This window comes from Psilocybe cubensis, chromosome 3, assembly GCF_017499595.1.
Source record: "Psilocybe cubensis strain MGC-MH-2018 chromosome 3, whole genome shotgun sequence".
In the NCBI taxonomy this organism is placed as follows: domain Eukaryota; kingdom Fungi; phylum Basidiomycota; class Agaricomycetes; order Agaricales; family Agrocybaceae; genus Psilocybe; species Psilocybe cubensis.
Window position 1 is genome coordinate 2,466,920 of NC_063001.1, and position 21,252 is coordinate 2,488,171.

At 45.3% G+C, this 21,252-nt stretch overlaps 6 protein-coding genes across 6 annotated transcripts; 4 read left to right on the forward strand and 2 right to left on the reverse strand.

The window, feature by feature from the left end:
- Window positions 1–66: 66 nt before the first annotated feature.
- Window positions 67–7,149, forward strand: JR316_0003608 (TATA-binding protein-associated factor mot1; the record flags this gene model as incomplete). Its single annotated transcript, XM_047889379.1, has 18 exons — window positions 67–281; window positions 481–688; window positions 745–1,430; window positions 1,487–1,782; window positions 1,834–1,949; window positions 2,001–2,326; window positions 2,381–2,562; window positions 2,614–2,668; window positions 2,716–3,226; window positions 3,278–3,913; window positions 3,975–4,398; window positions 4,454–4,771; window positions 4,824–4,972; window positions 5,026–5,239; window positions 5,291–5,857; window positions 5,911–6,304; window positions 6,356–6,829; window positions 6,882–7,149. The coding sequence occupies 18 exons, from the start codon at window positions 67–69 to the stop codon at window positions 7,147–7,149; spliced, it is 6,039 nt and encodes a 2,012-aa protein (XP_047751753.1).
- A 1,617-nt stretch (window positions 7,150–8,766) lies between these two features.
- JR316_0003609 (Rabenosyn-5) lies at window positions 8,767–11,344 on the reverse strand (the record flags this gene model as incomplete). The annotated part of the gene is made up of 8 exons (XM_047889380.1): window positions 8,767–9,066; window positions 9,121–9,319; window positions 9,369–9,439; window positions 9,491–9,548; window positions 9,602–9,883; window positions 9,936–9,999; window positions 10,055–11,234; window positions 11,285–11,344. The coding sequence occupies 8 exons, from the start codon at window positions 11,342–11,344 to the stop codon at window positions 8,767–8,769; spliced, it is 2,214 nt and encodes a 737-aa protein (XP_047751754.1).
- A 68-nt stretch (window positions 11,345–11,412) lies between these two features.
- Window positions 11,413–12,693, forward strand: JR316_0003610 (Twinfilin; the record flags this gene model as incomplete). Its single annotated transcript, XM_047889381.1, has 5 exons — window positions 11,413–11,518; window positions 11,575–11,759; window positions 11,817–12,143; window positions 12,204–12,342; window positions 12,404–12,693. 5 exons carry the CDS (start codon window positions 11,413–11,415, stop codon window positions 12,691–12,693), a joined length of 1,047 nt encoding a protein of 348 aa, XP_047751755.1.
- A 311-nt stretch (window positions 12,694–13,004) lies between these two features.
- Window positions 13,005–13,395, forward strand: JR316_0003611 (putative cytokinin riboside 5'-monophosphate phosphoribohydrolase LOGL7; the record flags this gene model as incomplete). Its single annotated transcript, XM_047889382.1, has 2 exons — window positions 13,005–13,059; window positions 13,169–13,395. 2 exons carry the CDS (start codon window positions 13,005–13,007, stop codon window positions 13,393–13,395), a joined length of 282 nt encoding a protein of 93 aa, XP_047751756.1.
- Window positions 13,396–14,181: 786 nt separating this feature from the next.
- JR316_0003612 (tryptophan--tRNA ligase) lies at window positions 14,182–15,863 on the reverse strand (the record flags this gene model as incomplete). Its single annotated transcript, XM_047889383.1, has 8 exons — window positions 14,182–14,286; window positions 14,351–14,437; window positions 14,493–14,931; window positions 14,984–15,206; window positions 15,262–15,308; window positions 15,361–15,480; window positions 15,532–15,762; window positions 15,820–15,863. 8 exons carry the CDS (start codon window positions 15,861–15,863, stop codon window positions 14,182–14,184), a joined length of 1,296 nt encoding a protein of 431 aa, XP_047751757.1.
- Window positions 15,864–16,154: 291 nt separating this feature from the next.
- Window positions 16,155–20,867, forward strand: JR316_0003613 (Putative general negative regulator of transcription C16C9.04c; the record flags this gene model as incomplete). The annotated part of the gene is made up of 9 exons (XM_047889384.1): window positions 16,155–16,286; window positions 16,352–16,432; window positions 16,489–16,601; window positions 16,681–16,831; window positions 16,885–17,219; window positions 17,268–17,335; window positions 17,386–18,852; window positions 18,905–19,102; window positions 19,354–20,867. The coding sequence occupies 9 exons, from the start codon at window positions 16,155–16,157 to the stop codon at window positions 20,865–20,867; spliced, it is 4,059 nt and encodes a 1,352-aa protein (XP_047751758.1).
- Between the last annotated feature and the right edge of the window lie 385 nt (window positions 20,868–21,252).

Consider the following 21,252-nt stretch of genomic DNA (forward strand, 5'->3'; position numbering starts at 1 on the left):
AACTGGGCTGGCCAGGACTCATGGAAACGCCCTTGCGCCACGCCGGAAGCAACTTGGTCAAGCAATATGCAATCGTTATTTGCGCGAACTGAAGAGAGACAGAGTGAGCAGAAAAAGAGTTGGGACAAGGTAAAAGATGGACATATTTACATTGCAGATGTTGCAGTTCGTCTGCAAGAGAGGATGCGACGGAATGGGTTTGCATTGATACTAGTGTCGAGAGAAGCGAAGGCGGAAATGAAGGAGAGAGGCTATATTTGGACAGCAGTGACTGTCACGGTGTTGAGTCACAGAACATGAGAGGAGATTTAAAGGCGAGCGCTCCTCTCTGAAAATCCCCCCGTAAACAACTCCAAATACACTCCGTCCTTTTAATCAAAGCCACCGATCGTTTCCGGCCCGGTTTGCCAGTCAGGCATGACTTCAAGGCAAGTCTTTCCTCGAGTTTCTCTCAATACACTTTCAAACTCTGCACTATAGGTTGGACAGGCTCCTCCTACTATTAGATACAGGCTCCAGTCCCTCAGTGAGGAACACCGCCGCAAAGCAGCTCGCTCAGTTAGCCGTAAAGAGCGTCATCAGTGATGTTACCATTGTAGAGGACGACATTAAGGCGGGCACAAGCCGCCATCAGATACCCCTAAACGATAGCCCTGCGTGGGCAGAGCTCCTGGCTGTTGTTGCAAGAGTGCGTGTCCGACGTGATTTACTGTATTTCGACAGCCCACATTGACTTGTGCGTAGATAATTCCATTTTTGCATTCAAAATCCTACGAATCTCGCACCGCCGCGTCCGTCGCTCTTTCCCAGATCTTTTCCCTGGTTCCTGTATGGGAACCATCGTGTACCAGTGACGAGAAAAAAAAACCAGAGTCGGTACCTCTGACTGCCCCTGATTTTCCCAATTTCTCTGTCAAGGAGTTAATCCTTCAAGGAAATCTACTTCTTGCCTCGTCGGGTAAAGAATTCGTAAAACCGGCTGGTATATTGTCAAGTAGTCTGGAAGTCAAAAAGGCAAAAAAAGATGCGATGGCGCGTTTAGGACTGGAGTTTCTTGAAGATGAGATGGATTTAGAAAAAGAATTTGCAGCAGAAATGGACGTTGATACTGAAGATCCAGTCACTACGAACTCGAACGACGCCACAATGGTTCCAAATGCCGGAGAATCTGCTCTTTCTTCACCAATGGATATATGCCCCCCGGAAGCAGCCTCTGCCAAAGATCCCTCTCCCTCTACACGCTCGGTTACTCCCACTATTCCATCTCCATCCACCCCAAATATTCCTGAGTTGGATACTTCTGCCCTATCTGCCCGCGAACGAAATCGTCTGAAGCGGAAGCGGAAACCAGGCAATTCTGCTTTCGTTGCTCCACCTCCGCAAACATCAGGTTCTCGTTATGCCGCAGCGGCCAGCGGAACATCGAACAAGTAGGCTTCCTCCCATTGTAATTGTCTCGATAACAACTAACTTTCACAATGTTCAGGGCACGCCTCATCAATGCAGAAGAAAAGACTGCGCCAAACTCTCGTTTATCCAGTCCGAGCTTGGGTGTTGCGGCAGATAAAGTTGTTATTGACCCTTCGAAAGGAGGAGCAATCTCCCCGAAGTCTGCTAAACAGTCAAAAGCGCTTGAAGTAGAAAATGGCGTATGGATATGGGATGGCGTAGCCAAAGTTCTAGAGGTAGACCTATTTAGTGCGTCTTGGGAGGTTCGTCATGGCGCTGCAATGGCTCTACGTGAATTACTTAAGCTGCAAGGGAAATGCGGCGGTATGCGCAGTCAGTTTGGTTATCTTGCTTCTCACTTTTGTATTGCTAATATCCAGATAGATGACCTTTCGCAGGAAGAAAATGGAATAGCTCATGAAAAGTGGTGCAATGACCTTGCTGCCAAATTTCTTTGCATATTCGTCCTAGACAGATTTAGTGATTTTGTCTCCGATCAAGTTCGTATGGAAAATCATATTATTGTGAAATTTCATTGACTTGGTCAACAGGTGGTTGCTCCTGTCCGAGAAACAGTGTCGCAAACTTTAGCCTCACTCCTAATCCATATGCCTCATCGCTCTCTTCTCCATGTTCATTCCGTTCTACTGCAAATGATTCGTCAGAATTTTGTAATTGACGATGACAATAAAGTATCTAAAGACGCTGACAGACAGCACATCTGGGAAGTCCGTCATGCTGGCCTGCTTGGGATCAAGTACGAAGTTGCTGTCCGCAGCGATTTGTTTGACGAGCCTTTTGTCAAAAGCGAAGACGAGGCTGAGTTGGTTGGCGGGAAGGGAATACTACGAGGTGTGGTTGAGGCAGCAATTCTTGGGTACGTTTCTCATTTCCTTTCAAGGTGTCATTTATTAATGTATACAACTTAAAGCCTTGGAGATCGTGATGATGATGTCAGATCGGTTGCAGCATCGTGTTTATTACCAGTTGCTGAACATATCGTTCAGCAGCTCCCCGAATCACTGGAGGATATCATGATCGTCCTGTGGCGATGCCTCTGCGAAATGAAAGATGATCTTAGTTCAAGTGTGGGGGTTGTTATGGATTTACTCGGTTAGGGGCATTCTCCTTTGAGTCGATTCGTTCTTCTCAACGTTCTTCTAGGCAAACTCGTAGCATACAAGCAAGTTATTGATATACTGGCCCAAGAAAATGTTTCGTAGGTCCGACCCTTCTTATAATCGGACGCCACTGATTAGTTCTTAGACTTCCTCTTTCGACACTAGCCCAAACTCTCTTTCCCTTCTTCCGTCATACGATTCCCAATGTGCGGTTAGCCGTGGTGAAAACACTTGATTCATTCATGGTGGTATCTTCTCTTCCAAAAGATTGGGTTGCAACGCCATTTATGTGCCTATTGTTCCAAAATATGATATGCGAGGAACGAGAAGATATCCGCGACGCTAGTATATCAGCCTGGCAAACAGCTTTAACTATCTTAGCTGACTGTCCTGGAAGGATGGAGAATGTAGTCACTCAGAAACTGATTTTGGATTGGTATTCAGTCATGATGACCCCCCTTGGAGGTGCCATTGATGTATCATCGTTTTACAATCCTTCCCCTAGCCAAGATGGCGCTGTCGCTCCCGAACGTCATAACGTGGATAAAAACATGCTGACACAAGATTTATCTCTTATCACAATCGAAGTCACACTGAAGGCAAGAATCGCATCTGCAACTGCCCTTGCATACCTGATGAACTTCTGGCCAGTGAAGGTATGCTATTTTCTGCGTCTATATCAACATACTCACATCACAACTTAGCAGAGTCCAATAGACCAAACTTTCGGGCCTATTCTTTTGCATTATATCGAATCTTCCAGCATGCTGCAACGTTTTCTGTCCGCGATTGTCGCAGAAGAATGGGCAAGGAAGTACACGGAAAAACCCAAATCCGAAACATCACGACCACTTCTTCTCGAAATATCAATGGCAAAGGAAATAACTCATAAGACTCTTGCCTGGCTTCAAGGCAATCCTCCTTTAGTTTACTATGAGATGGCCTTTGCGCTAAGTCGCATCCACTCGGACTGTTCGGCTTTACTTCAAATGTTCTCTACCGATTGCAAACTACCTATGTCAAGTATCCCTTCTTTGGGCCGAGAAGTTGACGTTTCGGGGTCAAATACATCCCGCGACTCTTTTACGATCAACAAGGCTCATGAAGCCATTGGGCCGATTTACACGCAACTGAAAGACCGTCTTGGAAGAACCCGAAAAAAAGAGCTTTTGGCTATGGGCGAAAAGCGACAAGCTATCGTGGCTAACATCGAGCGATACAACGAGGTGAAAATCCAACATGATATACGGGTTTCTGCAGCATTTGCTTCTGCATTCGTCGCTTTCAAAAGTGTTCCCGATAAGGTCAGCCCAGTAGTGAAAGGTATCATGAATGGTATCAAGGTACGTGTTTGCGTGTCCTCGAAATGGGAATATCATTGTCATGAATACTTTAATACAATAGAACGAAGAGAATCCGGATTTACAGAAACGATCGGCTGTCGCTGTGGCATCTTTTGTGGAATTCTGTGTAGAGAACAAAATTTCACAACCACCTGACAAGATCGTGAAGAATTTGTGCACCTTCCTTTGCCAGGATGTTGAACAGACACCAACGTTTGCATATAACTGCAAAACCATTGATGCCATTTTGTCATTCCAAATTTCGAATGTATCTGCATCCACCAAGTCCGGTAAAGATTTGGGCGGTGAAAAGGATCGACAAGACTCTGAAAAGCAGCAAGAAGCCAAGAAAGCTCGACTAGCTAGACGAGGAGCTGGACTAGCTTTCCAACAGTTATCTTTGAAGTTTGGCTCTCAGTTGTTGAAGGCAATTCCGAACATGTGGCAATCAATGGCTGGCGGACTGTTAAGTGCTTGCCAGACAGGTGCGTTGTGAGGTTTGTCTACGGTGCATTTTTGATCATGCAGCTATTATTTCAGAATCCCCCAAAGAATCCGACCTCTTGATAGAAAAACAGCACGGTCAAGACGTCATTGATTCTCTGAGCGTTCTTGAAGATGTCATACCTACATTTCATGAAGAGCTCTGGCCAAACCTTCATGCCCTCTTCCCCATGATTGATCTCCTCCTGCAGAGCCGTTTTGCCATTATCAGACAGGCTGCTGCCCGTTGCTTCGCTACCATATGTGACTTGATGACTCCGGAGGCGATGCTCTATGTGATTGAGAAGATTATTCCACTCCTGCAAGATCCATTGGTATTGACGAATCGACAAGGTGCAACAGAATTAATTTATCGTCAGTGCTGCACATCTCTTTCCATTAGCGCATTAAATCCACGGTTTCTTAGATATTGTGAATCACCTTGACATCAAAGCTCTACCATACGTTATTTTTATGGTGGTTCCTGTACTTGGAAGAATGAGCGATCAAAATGAAGCTATTCGATCTACAGCGACCAATGTCTTTGCTTCATTGGTAAAAATGGTGCCGTTAGAGGTGTGTGGAATGGCCTAGCGCTCAATATAACTGACTTCATGTATCCCAACAAGGCTGGATTACCCGATCCACCTGGATTCCCGGAAGAACTTCTCAAACGCCGTGATACAGAGCGAGAATTTCTTGGCCAACTACTGGATGGTTCTAAAGTCGAGCAATACAATATACCGGTGCCAATTAAAGCGGAATTGAGGAAGTACCAACAAGACGGTGTTAACTGGTTGGCATTCCTCGCGAAATATCAGCTTCACGGTATTCTTTGCGATGGTAATACAATATTCACAACTTGGTTGTTATTTTCTTACTTACAACTGATAGATATGGGCCTCGGTAAAACCCTCCAATCAATTTGCATTTTGGCCAGCAAACATTTCGAAAGGGCTCAAAAATACAAGAACACCAAATCTCCCGACGCTGTACACCTACCGTCTCTCATTGTCTGTCCACCTACATTGACAGGACATTGGTACTATGAAATCCAAAAATATACCGATGGATTGCGTCCTATTTTGTACACCGGAAACTCAAGAGAACGGGCACGCCTGCTCGCAAAATTGCCGTCGTATGATGTTGTAGTCACCTCCTATGAAGTGGTACGCAACGATATTGCCAACCTTGAAAACATGAAATGGCTCTATTGTATCTTGGACGAAGGTCACGTAATCAAAAACTCTAAAACAAAATTAACAAAAGCTGTTAAAAACGTTCAAGCTCAACATCGCCTAATCTTATCTGGGACCCCCATCCAAAATAACGTGCTTGAGTTGTGGAGTTTATTCGACTTCCTCATGCCTGGATTTCTTGGTACAGAAACTTCATTTAACGAACGCTTTGGCAAACCTATCCTTTCGAATAGAGATGGAAAATCGAAAAATGGAGAAGCAGGTGTGTAGGATCAGTCCACTCACCCTTAACAACACTCTTATTATTTGCAACAGCTGCGTTGGCTTTGGAAGCACTTCATAAACAAGTGCTTCCATTTTTGTTGCGTCGGTTGAAAGAAGATGTTCTCAATGACCTTCCTCCAAAAATCATTCAAGACTATTATTGTGACCTGTCTGAGTTGCAGAAAACTCTCTATGATGACTTCGCCAAATCAAAAGCCGGTACTTCCGCGGAGAGCACTGTTAGCGCTCAGAACAGTGGATCTGAGCCCGCTCAGCAACATATCTTCCAGTCCCTGCAATACCTGCGGAAGTTATGCAATCATCCTGCTCTTGTCCTCAAAGATAACAAAGAGGTTATTGATTCAGTATTCAGTCAAATTGGGGTTCCACATGGTTCCAGTGATCTTAAAGATATAACACATGCACCCAAACTTTTAGCATTAAGGTGCGGCACGACTTTTTTTATCCAATCATTTGCTTAGATTAACTCTCCTAGACAACTGCTGGTGGATTGCGGCATTGGAAGCGCCCCGACCATTAATACAGATAATCAGAAAACTGAACTCATCGATACGAGCTCCGAAAATCAGAGCTCTTTTTCTCAACATCGGGTTCTCATATTTTGTCAAATGAAGCAAATGCTCGATATTATTGAAGCGGACTTGTTCAAGGCTCATATGCCATCAGTAACATATATGCGGCTAGATGGAAGCACCGACGCGAGTAAACGCCATGCAATAGTGCAAACTTTCAACTCAGACCCAAGTATCGATTGCCTACTTTTAACTACCCATGTTGGGGGTTTGGGATTGACTTTGACCGGAGCGGATACTGTCATCTTCGTTGAGCACGATTGGAATCCAATGAAAGATCTACAAGCCATGGATCGAGCACACAGAATAGGTCAGAAAAAGGTGGTCAATGTTTACCGATTGATTACCAAAGGCACCCTTGAAGAAAAGATCATGGGGTTAGTTGATTTTATATGATTCACAATGCGTGAAGCTAATTCAAAGTCATAGATTGCAACGATTTAAACTTAATATAGCAAATTCTGTTGTCACCCAGCAAAATTCGCAATTGGCGTCAATGGACACCGATCTCGTTTTAGATCTGTTCCGTCGCACCAGTGAAGAGGAAGATGCAATCGCCGCTGCGAAGGCCAAGGCCAAAGAACAGTCTGGCCCGGCTACACAAAAGAGTATATTGCAGGGTCTGGAGGACCTTCCAGCAGAGGACGAGTACGAAGGTTTAGATCTGTCAAGTTTCATGGGTTCCCTTGGTCGTTGAGCTGTACAAATAATTATTGTTATTTTTTAATACACTGAAGTCTGCTATAAATTCGTACTGTACATCATTATGTATTTTTTGGGAAGTAATAGTCATTCATGGTTAGACATGTACGATATTTCGCAATTAATAAAGTAAGTAGGGTCTTCTGTTCTTCGAGTCTGGTAGGTCTCGATGCCAAAGACGAGGAAACAAATATGCCAACAAGAGAACCACCACCCCAATCGTCACTCCAAGTGAAATGCCAATAACATCGCTTGTCCGCAATGTTCCCCTGCCTGAAGTATGTGTAGGTGGAAGAGTAGGTGCACTGCCATTGATGCCGTTTGAAGGGAGACATCGAAGATCAGGGCCACGAGAGACAAAAAATGTTGCCGACTGTGCAAATATGTCTAGGCTAGCTCCCGCATCATATGCTTTCACCAAGTACCATCCTTCGTCGACATCCACCGGGAACCATAGATAACGGTCCGCATAGGAAGATGTGTTATTTGTAAGTATGTGGGTTATTTGTGGGCCATTTGTAGTTCCAGGGTCATTTAAGATTGTCTGGTTTTGCACGACCAAGGTCATAGGTACTACGGCCTGGCCACCATGGACCCATGACAATTGCAAGGTGCCACACGTAGTTACATTCTGCGGATCATTGAACATAATTTGTTGATTCGATTTTTTTGGCGGAAGCAAGGTAGCAGCTGTAACAGCTGTTGGACTGGCAACAATAATAGTTGAAGTTGGTGAAGGTATGCCATGAGGTGCCGTTGTCAGAGATGCGGAAGGGGAACCTCGATGCGAGGCCCCCATACTTCGAGGAGTTGAGCCGCTCATGTTTTGCTCCGGCTTTCCTGGGCCACTATTTCCAGGCTTACCCACATTGTCGTCGTCCGAATGATGTTTCATTCGTAACTTTGAGGCGTACACAGAAGCGACATTTTGAGTGAATGGTTTTACAGGTTGCATATGGGCCAATGTTTGGTTATCTGTGATGTTGTATGAAGAACGATTTAGGACGTCCTAGCGTTATACCGTCAGACAGAGAAATTCGCAATTATATACCGGTTTAGTTGTGTCCATTTATAACGCATTTGAAACATCAGGAGTGGGCGGGAGACTGTGGGAGGAGGTTTGAATAGGATACTGTGCCCACCTCCTCGGTATGCGTTGGCGAAATAAAGGTAAAAAAAATCCGATTGCTTGTTCGACGAGACCGTCATTCGAGCCAAGATAATCCCACGACATGTCGGCATATTCAGCTACAAAAAGCAGCCACAAGAGCAGTCGCATATGACCTTCATTTTTCGACCAACTTCCCAAACCAATGCCATGGTATCGAAATCAAAGACAAGTTTTCAAGAGAAACAATATGGGTGCGAGGGCATACGCTGAAGGTATGATGTTACCACAAGAGAGAAGATGAATGGAATGCGGGTGTTATACCAAACTTTTGGTTGAAGTATCCCGAGTTGAAGGGATGTATGATACATTTATATAATTCGACATGGTATTCTCACAGGACGATGAGCAATCTGTGCTAAAATAGTGAAAGCATGAGAATACAAAATGTGGCGAAATAGTGGTAATGAAAGGGTGATAGCGACAGTATCATGCACTGTCAAACTACTTAACTTCGGACAGAGAATTTCGAGATCCTTTGGGAACTGCTTGTAATAACCTTTCAATCTCCTGGCGAATCTCTAAAAGATTGACCTTGAGGGTCTTTACGTCTTCAAACTTGCGCTGCGTTTGTGCCTCTTCTACAAATGATTCGAGTAAGGCTTCTTGTTCCAATAAAGGTTGAAGTTTCTGAGCAAGAGCAGCGTCGACGTCGGCGGACATAGTCGATGGTGTGTTCATGACGCCATCATTCTGAGAATTTGGTGTACCAGCACCTTTACCAGAATGTGGCGTTGGCAATGACTAAGGGATTATGGATTAATTCCTTCAAGTGGGCGAAGTCATTGTAAAAACTACCTGGAGGGGGAACATGTTTTTTTGAAGAAAAAGATTGGCGCGGGTTAAAATAGCAGCTTGCACGCGATCCTGAGAGCTTCCTGGGCCGTTAGGACAAGGCAAGCCTCTGATCTTTTTCGATAGCTTGTCGTACTGAGCGAAGGAATCCAATAAACGCTTTCGAGCAGCGGATGCTTCCTTAGTCGGCTGGTCATGGTGACTATTATAATGTCAAAAAGACACCAAAAAACAGCTTCGAACAGACATACTTCAAGCTCATGATCAGTTCTTGGAACTTCGGAAGTGACTCTTCTATAGCAGACTCAAGGCGAATAAAATCCTGCCAAGAAATGAATAAATAATAGCTGCAATGTCTTAACAGCAGAAGTACCGTGTAAAGCAAGGCAAATGGGGGAGTGATACGTGTTTGCTGATAATACTGTTGCTTACTAACGAACAACAAGAGTCAGAAAGTATACTTCAGGAAAGAAAAGGTACTTACAGAAGGACAGGCCGGCACTCGCGACAAATGCGGACACCTTTGAGAAATTTATCCTCCTCTATTTGCCTTCCTTGGTTCCCAGAGATGCTATCTGTTCTACGCCTTCTTACGCCATAATCAACACCTTCCCCGACCTCTTCGATTTGGTGTGTCTCAGAGTCCACTACAAAAAGGCTTGAACAAAGAACTTTTCTCTGGTGTAGCTTGATTGGCAAGGAGCATACTATTTGGCCGCAAAGTCTGCAGTGGTGCTTGCGGTTTGTAAGAGCATGAAATAGGGCACTGTGAGTAGATTTATAAGAGCTCAAATTTTTAAGAATGACAAATGACCCACGAGCACAATGGACACTTGCTAACAGCTGCATCGTCTTGCCAAGGGGTTATGCGTTGTTCAGCGGCTACAGATCTCTTTTAACCCAGGATTTACAAAAATATATAATTAGAGATGCAGACCTCGGATATCATTTCTGACCGGGTCTCCTAAACTCCCACTTACTACACCTCTCCAAAGATCGCCAGCGTCATTAATATTCAAATTTCGCAAAGTTTGGAAGTCAAAAAATGATGAAGCTCTGCGCGCCTCCTTCGACGATCGTAAGACCGGCCGTTTGTCGGGCTGAAGACTCTCTTTTGTTCCATCTTCAAATGTATGGCGAGGGAAATGCAAGTCAATAAGTTTCTCAAGGCGCCTTTCCAATTTTGTTCGTTCCACCCGCTTCATGCCTCCCTCCCCATCCCCCTCGTGCAGGGTTCTTCGAATAGCGAGAAACTCGTCGGTGAGTGGCCTGTAAACGCCTTTTGGCTGAAAACCAGGACGATACGGAGCTGGTTTCCTAGTCGGCAAAGGGGAGGAATTCCCAGAGATATTCAGAATTAAACCTTCATTATCAGGCGCCGTAGAGGTGGACGTAGTCCGCAGTATAGCAGATCTATCTTGAGAAGATGCCTGACCAAACGAAGTATATGATTGCTGGCTTACGAGGGAGGTGCTCCGCTCAGCAATAGGAGGGGGAGAGATTGAAGGCAGTGGATGTATTAAGGCCGTCGGTGTTGATATCACGGGTAGCGACGTTGTAGGTGCAGGTGCAGGAGGGCGGTTATCCGCATTGCCCTGTACTTTGTGAAGAACAGGAGCCGGTGATGACGATGAACTTTCTCTAGAATGTGTCGCTGACAGCTTAGGGCGAGTGCTTTTAGGTTGCACGCGTCTAAATGTCGAACCCTTCTTCGGTACAGATTGAGAATTAGATGGACCTGGTGAAGGTGTGGATATTTTAGGGGCTTGATGTGCGACCACCACCTTGGACTGCGGGGTAGCCTGCAATTCAACGGAAGTCTGTGGTTCAGTGGGATTACTTGACAAGAAACCAGAGGACAAGGAAGACACAGATTCTAGTCCATGCTGAGTGGATATGGTATGACTGTTGTGGGTTTGTTGCGGCACTAAAAGGGATGTGGGGGAAACATGCCGCGTTGATTCGTGAATTTGCTCGCTCTCGCCGTCAAGAACCAGCTTTGGGGGAAGAGTCAAGGTGTCAACTGCACTACTTGGAGGCCTAGATACTGGAGGGGGAGATTGGTTTGGCGTTAAATGGGCAGTCGAACTAGATAGTGTGTGTGAATGCCTCTTTGACTAATGGCAGAAGAATAAGATAAAAATTTTACGACAAGTACGGGGCAGACCTTGTATGCTTGGTAAGGAACATAGGCAACGCTAACAGGAGGAGAAGACGGAGTGGACATGACTTGGAGGAAGAGAAGCAAGGGTGGTTGTGGTCGCGGTGCGGCACCGCTTCTTGATCTGAACTGTCATGTCCGCCATATCTGGAATCACCGTCTCTCCAGAGCTCGCCTCAACCTTCGCAAATGCTGTACAATCGGGCTCGACGCGCTTTATCAAGATATTGATTCAAAACGGTCTATGCTTCGACGTCCTTGATCTCCAGATGTTCTTACCGTTCTCCGTATCACAGAATCTTTGGTTCATGATATCTCAATTCCGATCGACGGTTCGTTCGAACAAGATTTAAGACTGCTTCAAAGGGATGCGGTACTGCCAACAGACTCTCCTGCATATATACTTGCCAAATTAGACGCCCCATCGTCGGATTGGATATCTATCTATTATGTCCCGGACACTGCCCAAGTCCGTGAAAAGGTATTCTCATCCCGTCTGACGGTATCCGTAGTGCAAGTTATAAAAATTCCTTCTCAGATGCTTTATGCCTCTACGCGTTTCTCTCTTCTCAAGTCTTTGGGTTCCTCTCTATTCACAGATTCCATCTTTGCGACATCCAAAGAAGACCTCACTGAGGAAGCATACGCTTCTCACCTGCGTCATGCCGCTGCTCCTAACCCCCTATCCAAACGCGAGCAGGAATTAGCCGATCTGCGCATGACTGAGAATCAAACAGCTACATATGAAGGCAATCGGGCGAGGGCTAGTCATATTGGATCAGGGGTGGGGCTCAATTGGTCCGAAGAGGCGGAAAATGCTATCATGAATTTAGGCGAAGCAACTGAAAGCCAACTAGTCATTATTGTACGCCTTTACCTCTTAGAATCGTCATTGTTTTAAGAGCGCTGATAAATCTTCCGACAGACGATCGACCCGAAGACGGAGACTCTTGCACTACACTTCTCTGGAGACATAGAACCTGATTCCCTGAACACATTAATCCCTTCATCTGAGCCATGTTATGCTTTGTTTTGTTGGTCAATTTCTGCTCAGGATGATAGACGTGAAATCGGTGGGCGTTTTATGCTTCCTTCTCCTGTTATTTCTATATTTTTTAACAACAGGATTATTAGTCTTTATTTATTCCTGCCCGTCTCAGTCACCCGTCAAAAATCGAATGATTTACTCTTCTGGGTCTGCGTCAACATTCGAAGCTGCAAAGGGCATTCTGACTTCGCTTTCTCCTTCCACCACCATTGCTTCTCGGAAGATCGAAACCTCAGATCCTACAGAGTTGACTCTGGCTTATATCAAAGAAGAACTTGGATTGTCTCAGGTTGAACAACCTCCGCAGTCCAAAATCCAAACATCTAAGGGCTTTGCCAAACCCAGAGGGCCTCCCAGGCGGCGATAATTGAACAATCTAATTATCCTTTCGTTATCCTTGGGGAACACAGACGGATTGGTTATGACATTGCATTTGTGCTCTGGTAGTAACATATGTACTCATTTTCTGTAATATCATATTCAATAACGTTGGTGGATGATGGTTGTTAAACAGACAAAATGCTGAACAAATCTGGATAGTAGGTGTATGTAGGTGCCATACACTCCGGTCGGTACGGACCGCTATCGTGACTCGAAAGTATTAACGGCATCTTCAGATTTTTACTACCTACTCAGCACCTACCTACCTTTCCGTCCCTCGCTCTAATCACCTCACACATGTCTTCTGCAAAGTCTGGTGTTGCTGTTTATTGTGGTTCTTCAACCGGTAAATGTAAGGCATTCGCCACGGCGGCTAGATGTTAGTACCTCACGCAGGATTTGTTACATTATCATCGTTTTTTAGTGTGACTGACGCCAATCGATGCTGTGCGTCTTATTAGCTCTTGGTCTTGCTCTAGCGAAGCATGATCGTCTCCTGGTGTACGGAGGAGGGTCCAAAGGCATTATGGGTGTAGTTTCTGGCGCAGTTTTAGAAGGGGGTGGCAAGGTGCTCGGCGTCATCCCTCATGCCATGGTTGCTGCAGGCGGCGAGGATGAGAAAGTCCAAAGTACAACTAAAGTCTATCTTAACGAAGCTGGACGAGAAAAGGTACTTACAGAGGGATGATTGTGGAGATTTTAGAAACATAAATGATTGAGCTGATGTTTATTCAACTCAGGTTGAAAATGTAAGCAGCGTCGCATTCACCGATGTGATCTTGATTGTATTGAGAATAACATTATGTTCGGTGTAGATCGTTGTGGAAACCATGCACGAACGTAAGGTGGAAATGGCTCAACGTGCTGATGGTTTTGTCGGCTTACCGGGGGGATTTGGTACATTCGAAGAGGTAGCGTGCATTTCAAAATTGCTTCGAGCTCTCTGTTTTTGAAAATTTTTCTGCATTCTAACGAATTTTTGCCTCAGGTATTGGAGGTCACCACCTGGTCTCAATTAGGGATTCACGATAAACGTGAGTGTTTTGTGATCTTTTGGCAATTGTCCGTGTTGTCTAATGCAGCTCTATTATATGGCAGCTGTCGTCTTAATCAATGTCCTTTCCTTTTGGGAACCATTACGCACACTCATCAAAAGCAGTATAGACGCTGGATTTATAAAACCCTCAAGTGAAAGGTTGATCCAATTCATCGATGGTCCAGAAAACCACGAAGAACACGAATCTTTTGATTGGGGTACAGCGGCGATAGAGGCCCTAGACAACTGGGAGAAAGGGCGTGGCGATCCTCTTTTTGTGTGGTCAGGTGAAAGGACCACATACACCCGCACCTAAAAACAAGGAATCATGCAGTTTTCACATTTTTTTGAATTTGTGTAGATTTGACAACGAGATCTTATCAACGCAATATATAAATGTATCGACTGCTTACTCGTTTTGGTAAGAAAGAAAAGCTTCTATGCCACCGTGACTCCGCTCTGGCTTTTACCCATTGTGGGGGATATTTTGCGGGAGGAATCCATGAATTTTCTGACCTCTTCCTCAGTAATTTTTGCTCGGCGCTTTAACAATGAGCGCAGAGTGAGTCAAACACACAACAATCAATCAAGGTTGAGATACAATTACCTCTTGGAAATCGGCTACAAAGGTTTGAAGTACTTTGATACATTTCGCCTTCAGCTGACCCGTTAACAGAGTACCTGCTCTATAATCCTAAAAAACATGTCAGGTCGAACGTCGTTCTCAAGAAAAAAAACCTAACACCAACCTTTCCAATTTGCTCAAGTTCATCATCATTTTCTAAAAAGAAAGTTAGGTACTGATATGCAACATCAACTTCAGTATCGCCTCCCAGCAGTCGATGTTCCTCTTCAGTCTCTTTTCCACCCGAAAATCCGTGTTTGTTAATTTTGTTTTTGATCTGATTTGCCTTGTCTGTCATGAAGATACTACTGTTGGGGTCACTGGCACTCATTTTTGTCTGAGGGCCTTGGAGGGCAGGGAAGAACTTGGAGTGAAGGAGAGCGGGCTTGGGGTGTTTCAATTTACTGGCGATATCGCGCGTCAGCCTAAAGTATGGATCCTGATCAATCGCACAAGGAATAAGACACGGAATATCGGAGGAGGTGCCGAAAATTTGAGGGAACGTTGTCGAAAACGAAGGAGCAGCCTGAATTGCTGCGAAGTGGACTTTCCCGATGTTATCTCTGGGAAGGCGATTTAGGCGTAATGGACAAAGATATTCACTATAAGGCCTACGATTCTGTGAACCCAAATGTTGCTTTGACCTGATTATAGGTAATTTGTCTGGATATTCTCGAGACATTTTGATAGAATGCTCCTCCCATAAATTCGTAGTTGCTGAAGATGAACGTCCGATCAAGATCAAAGCCACATGCGATGATGTCGCGTGCATTCTGTTTGGAGAATAGTTTGGTTTGCTCAGGTTTGAGTTCATGCTTGAAAAGGAACTTTTCATCGTCTGAGAAAACAAAAATCAGATCACTCTCGATGATGAGATAAAGTAGGATCTATACCTGTGAGTTGAATCACGATGGGAACATTAAAAACATCCTGTAGCCATCTACAAATTTTAGTCCATGACCACATGGTAGGCAGGCAGTTGAATGAGATACTTTGAAAAAACGAAAGGTATCATGTGCCCAAGATGCATACTATCACTACTTGGACCTCGTCCTGTATACAAATAAAAGGGTTTTCCTTGTTCATATCTATCGAGTATTCTGTCAAATTCTCTGCACCAAATTGAGCAATACAGACAATTTCAGTATACTAGATCAACGTACCTGTGAGAGAAGAACATTCCTCGTCTCAGGAAAACATGAGGGCGGCGACCAGTCAATTTTTCAAAACGCTCAAGCAGTTTAGCATCAACCCTTCGGGTTCCGAACTGATCAACGAGCTTGTCGTAGTCAATGGCTTGTTGCTTGCCATCACTGGATACGCCACCTTGGACGTCCCAAGGAGTGACAATCTGATCATGAACGGCTGCTTGCACTGCCTGGTCATCTGAGGCACTGCTTTGAACAAGTTGTCACTGAAAATGGGCAGTTATAGGTACGGATAAAGCTTACAGTGATACTTGGGCGAGGGAATCAGTGGGTGGTTGTGCCGACATGTGAAGAGACTGAAGGTAAATGGAATGGATGGAGCTAAAAGGCCGAGTCAGTTGTAGTTTAGAGGCTCTGTTATCTTAATCTTATCAGCAAAGTTGGGATCTTTGTATGATTGATTATGATCAGCCAATCAAGGACAATCAAGACCAAGCAATCGTGAGAAAGAAAGACCAGCTTTGAGCTTTGAGCCTCATTGTACCTTTGGACTCGCGTTCCTTCCATCCTCTTCCTCGATATTACACCTCGACTGCTTTCTATTTCAGTTAAGAATCTCTCTGAACAGTCAAACACACATGGCGACCCCCAGACTTCATCCTCATCATTCCTTACCTGCCCCTGTGGTTCATGCAACATTTTCTCTCCCCCAGTCTAAATCTCATGTCTTGGCTGGCGTCCAGGACGCGTATTGGAGCGACGATGAAGCAGTAAGAAGATAAATTCTATTCATTATCATGGTCACCTACTAATAGTACAATCGAATACATTGAAGGAAGATGCGGAATGCCCCCTCTGCCTTGAAGAAATGGATATATCCGATCTCAATTTTAAACCTTGCATATGCGGGTACCAGGTAAAAAATATGTTTTTTGCAGTTGAAATATTAATCGCCCTTACTCGAACTTAAAGATTTGTCGATTCTGCTGGCACCATATCAAAGAGAATTTGAACAAAAGGTGCCCTGCATGTCGTCGAATCTACACAGACGATGCCGTCGAGTTTAAACCGATTGCCACGCAAGAGTTAGTCCCCAGATAGCATTGATTAGTGCTTTGATTTGGTTTGCGAAACTCTGACACCTTTTTCTTCATTTCAATGTAGCCATAAACGTCTTACTCAGCAAAAGAAACAAAGGGATCGCGAAAGGAAAGATCTTGAGGCATTGGGCAGGCGACATCTTGCCAATGTTCGAGTTGTTCAGAGGAATGTTGTCTACGTTGTCGGTATTGGTCCTCGCTTTGCAAAGGAAGAAGTAAGAAATATATTAAATATCATTCATATATGGATTTTTGATGATGTATCCAGCTGATTCCTACCCTACGCTCAAACGAATACTTCGGTCAATATGGCAAAATTACCAAGATTTTGCTGGTAAAACGTAATTCTCCTGGGGGTGGCGGGCCTGTTGTTGGTTTGTACATCACATATCACCGGCGAGAAGATGCCGCCCGTGCCATAAGTGCCGTAGATGGAACCCCATCACCTGGTGGCGGTCGTGAAGTTATGAGAGCCAGTTATGGGACAACAAAGTATTGCATGGCCTTCCTTCGTGGAGTTACTTGCAGCGACCACAGCTGTATGAATCTCCACGAATGGGGTGATGAAAAAGACTGCTTTACAAAGGAGGACTTAACGACTTTGTATGTTCCAGCTTGCTGATTTTGTCATGGGTTTTAATTGTGTCACAGAAAGCACACTATGAAGGCTACGGAAAGTAGGAGTCGGACGGTCACAACAAAAAAGGGTGAAGAAGACGGTATGCTCCAGACAATATCACCTATATGAGTAAACTCACTCCTCCCCTAGCTGGCCTACCTCGTGCTGCTTCATGGGCACAAAAGGGATCTAATGTGGCCTCATCCTCTACGGGATCGAATGTCAGTACGATTACTTCTCTTGCAAATACAGTTTCCGTCACGTCTCGGCAGACTCGACGGACTGGAACTATGCGGCCCGTTCGTAGTGTTGCTAATGCACCTACGCTTATTCCGGAGTCCAAAGTAACCCAATCAAAACCTGTACCTACCAAGGCCTCCCAACCTCCAGCATCTCGCCCATCTACACCTGCAACAGCCGATCCTATTCGTATACAAAGTAGCAATGAAGTAAAAGGAACTAAACAGCAGAAAGATGCAACACCCGTATCCCAAGTACCTGAAACTCCTTCACCATCTCCTGCCAATGCATCGGAAACAGGTCCCGCTTCACAAGAACCAACCTCTTCAATTCCTAATAGACCACAGTCTACTGATTCATCTAACTCGACTACTGTGCGCCCACCAACCTCCAAGTTGACTAATTCGTTACTGGCGCCGCCAGGTCTTCCAGTGCCACCTGGTTTACCGGTCCCTCACGGGCTATCTGCTCCTCCAGGTATCTCTACTCCAAGTAGGCCTCCTCGTGCAGAAACAGCATCACCTCAAACACCATTACTTGCGTCGCAAACTTCGTATCAAATGTCAACAGCAGCTAGGGCACTGCTCGATGATGTCAAGGCAAGGAGAGAATCAGTGTTGCCACCAGGTTTGGGCTTTAGTCCTTTCCCAGACTTCGATCGTACTTTGCAAACTTTGAGTGGCGAAGACGGTGGTTTTAGCTTCAATTTTGATCCCAAGTTAGCAGACGCAGTAGAGTCGGCTGAACAAACTGACTTTGGTGCTATGCCTTTCCATGGATCCTTTATTGACGCTTTCCCCGCCCTGCGCGCGGGTTCGCCATTTATGCGCTCTCCTTCCTCCGGTGTTTCGAATAATTTGAATCATCCGATATACGACCACTCGGCCTCTCGAACAGCTTCTGATAAACAAAATATCAGAGGAACTAGTTATCTTGGATCATTCAACCCTTTTTCAGAACTTTCGATTGACGGATCGTCGCCTGTGTCATCATCACCTTTACAACGACCCCAACACTCTCCTGTTGAGGAGGAACGCAAAGTTTCCCGCTTTGGATTTGCTCGGGGCCGCCAGAGTTCAACGGCAACTTCTTCACCTTTGCATTCGATGTCTCCTCTAAGCTATCACAATGACATACACCCTTTCGAACACCTCAATGAAGAACACAATGGTGGACATGTTTGGCATCCCGGTTTACATGATCTAAATCTTGTGACTGTTCCTCAGGGGTTGGCGATTCAATCTCAGTCCGCTTTTGCGCAACAGCATGAACCATTACAACATATAAATGGTGATTTAAGCGAGGCACAGTTGCGAAGCTTTATATTGTCAAGTCAGGATAAAGAGCATAGTATCAACAACGCAAGGAACACACTAGGTAAGTGTCCCCTTTCGATCAATAGTTGTACCATTCTGATGATATGTGTTAGACTCTCATCTGCAGTTTAAATCTCATCAGACATTTGAAGATCCTGCCATCATGTCTGCTAGTTTTGTTGCACCCATGAACGATCGCTTGTTTGCTTCCGCAGGATATGGGCCTCCTCCAGGACTTCCGGTTCCCCCTAGATTGTCGCCCTCCCCAGCCAAATTGCAACAAATGGATGGACGCAACATCGGAACTCATGGTGAGTCCTTTTTTTTAAATCTCAAGGGGAGGGAGGCCAGTGTACCAAGTGCCGTGCTTTCTCAGTGCGGAATTTCTACCATCGTCAATGATATACCACGGAACTTTTTTCGCCGTCGCCCGTTTCTCTGAACTCGCTGCGCCCAGTCAACAAGAATTTATCTCAACCTCCTCGTTTCTCCCTCCCCTTTCTCGGTGTAGTGTTGTCGTGTAATGTACAACGCTGATATTCACTTTGCTTTGGCGGTTTAGCCTCTGCCAATTCTTTCGCCCCTGTGATATTGTCTTCGGAGGACTTTCCAGCACTGACGCCGAGTACCTCTGATCCGGTGTCCAACTTAAATCCCCAACCTCACACCGATCACATTATTGCCCCACAATCTTCACTACCTCCGGTTCTAAGCACCAAAGAGCAGGAAAAGGTTGAAAGAAAGGCTGCAAAGAAGGCTGCCGCCGCCGAAAAGGCTCTCGAAAGGCAAAAGATTGCAAACGAAAAGGCGGAAGCAAAAGCAGCGGAGAAAGCAAAATTGGCAAAGGAAAAGGCGGCAGAGAAGGAGAGGGCAGTACAATTACCTAAATTGCATCAAGTTGATAATCAAAAGGAAGACGATGTGTCCTCCATCGCTACTGACAATCGTTCCAGCACCCCTACCACGCCAGTTGAAAAACCTAAGGCTGTTCGTCAGCAACAGTCGCTCGACAAACTTCCATTGACCAGGCGTGCGAGCCATAAAGGATCGGAGGGTTCTTTGGCAGCAAAGCGCCAGGAATTGGCGAAATCTGCTATGAGGATTAGCGTTACAAAATCATTCGAGCCGCCAGTCCCTGACATTCCTTCGCAAGACCCCATTTTATCGAAGAAACCGAAGAAGAACAAACCTGTTGTTAAATTAGCGAAAACCCCCAAAGAGGAGGACACCCAAGAGGAACAGAGCCTGCCGATTGCTACAGATGCTTCTCGAGGACCTAGAATACCATTGGGTTCTTCCAATTCCAGGTCTGAATCGGTAGACAGGTCACAGGGCCCCACGTCTGTGCGAGAATTATTGGCACAAATTGATGCTACTAGCCCTGGAATCGATCTGGCTAGTAATCCTTTCTTTGATGTCCAGAGGCTCGTCTCTCCAGCCAGGATGCCGCTTGAATATGGACCTCTAGTGCATGCACTGTCTGCACTTTCGGTTGGAGGAGGGTCCTTCGCAAATAACATGCCCTCCGGGTCCATTGACAATGCAGTTTCATCTTTCCAGCAACTGCTTGAGACTCTCACGCAAACTATCTCTGACCTGCTACGACTTCTGCCTCGTACGACTTGGGACGATAGTTCTTCTTTCGATGGTGTCTTACGGGACATGCTCAAAGGTGATGACTTTCTTGACGATGGAGAAGATGGTCCTGGCCGAGAAGATGAAGTTGCTGTACTCACTTTAGCCCTGGAACGTCGCGCGCGCTGGATGGAAGTTCAATTGTCGAAACTAGAAGAACTTCATCGTGACATCAATACCGCCGCTGTTAGAGCTGTCTTATCTTTCAATGATAATGGTTGGGATAAGCACTCTTTCTTGCCTCGGGTTGGGGAAACCTTGCTTCGTTTCGATAAGGTTGGCACAATCGAGGAAAACGGTCAAATCCGGCCAATGACAGCGGACGAGTTGGACAAGAAGCTATTTGTAGCTAAAGAAGCCGCTGTTTTCGTCGAGACAGAATTGCGCGAGACGATGAATAAGTTTCAAAACATGACGATACATAATCAAGATAGTATGTAGCATGGGAAATGGTACTGTTGTAGACTCGAGAGCACAAATATGTTATATGCTGTACTACCTTAATGTTCATTTATTTCGAAGCATTCCTTATTCAATGAGAGTGCACAACCGAATCTATCTACGTTCCTCATTTCCTGACATGTCTCAGTCGCTTTTTCACTTTTCAAATATACATCTTCTCAAGTCAAATTTCACCTAAATAATATTATGAGGCTTGTTCCTGCGGTTTTCACTGCCTTTGTTTCCGCGCACAAGCTCTCCAAAGCGCTCTCGTCGCTTACTGCCCTCATTTTCGCTCTTATCGTGACCCTCCTCCTCCTCCTCTTTGCTTCTTTTCTCACTGTTTGGTACCGCAACCGTTGGGCAGCGGACGTTCATTTCAATA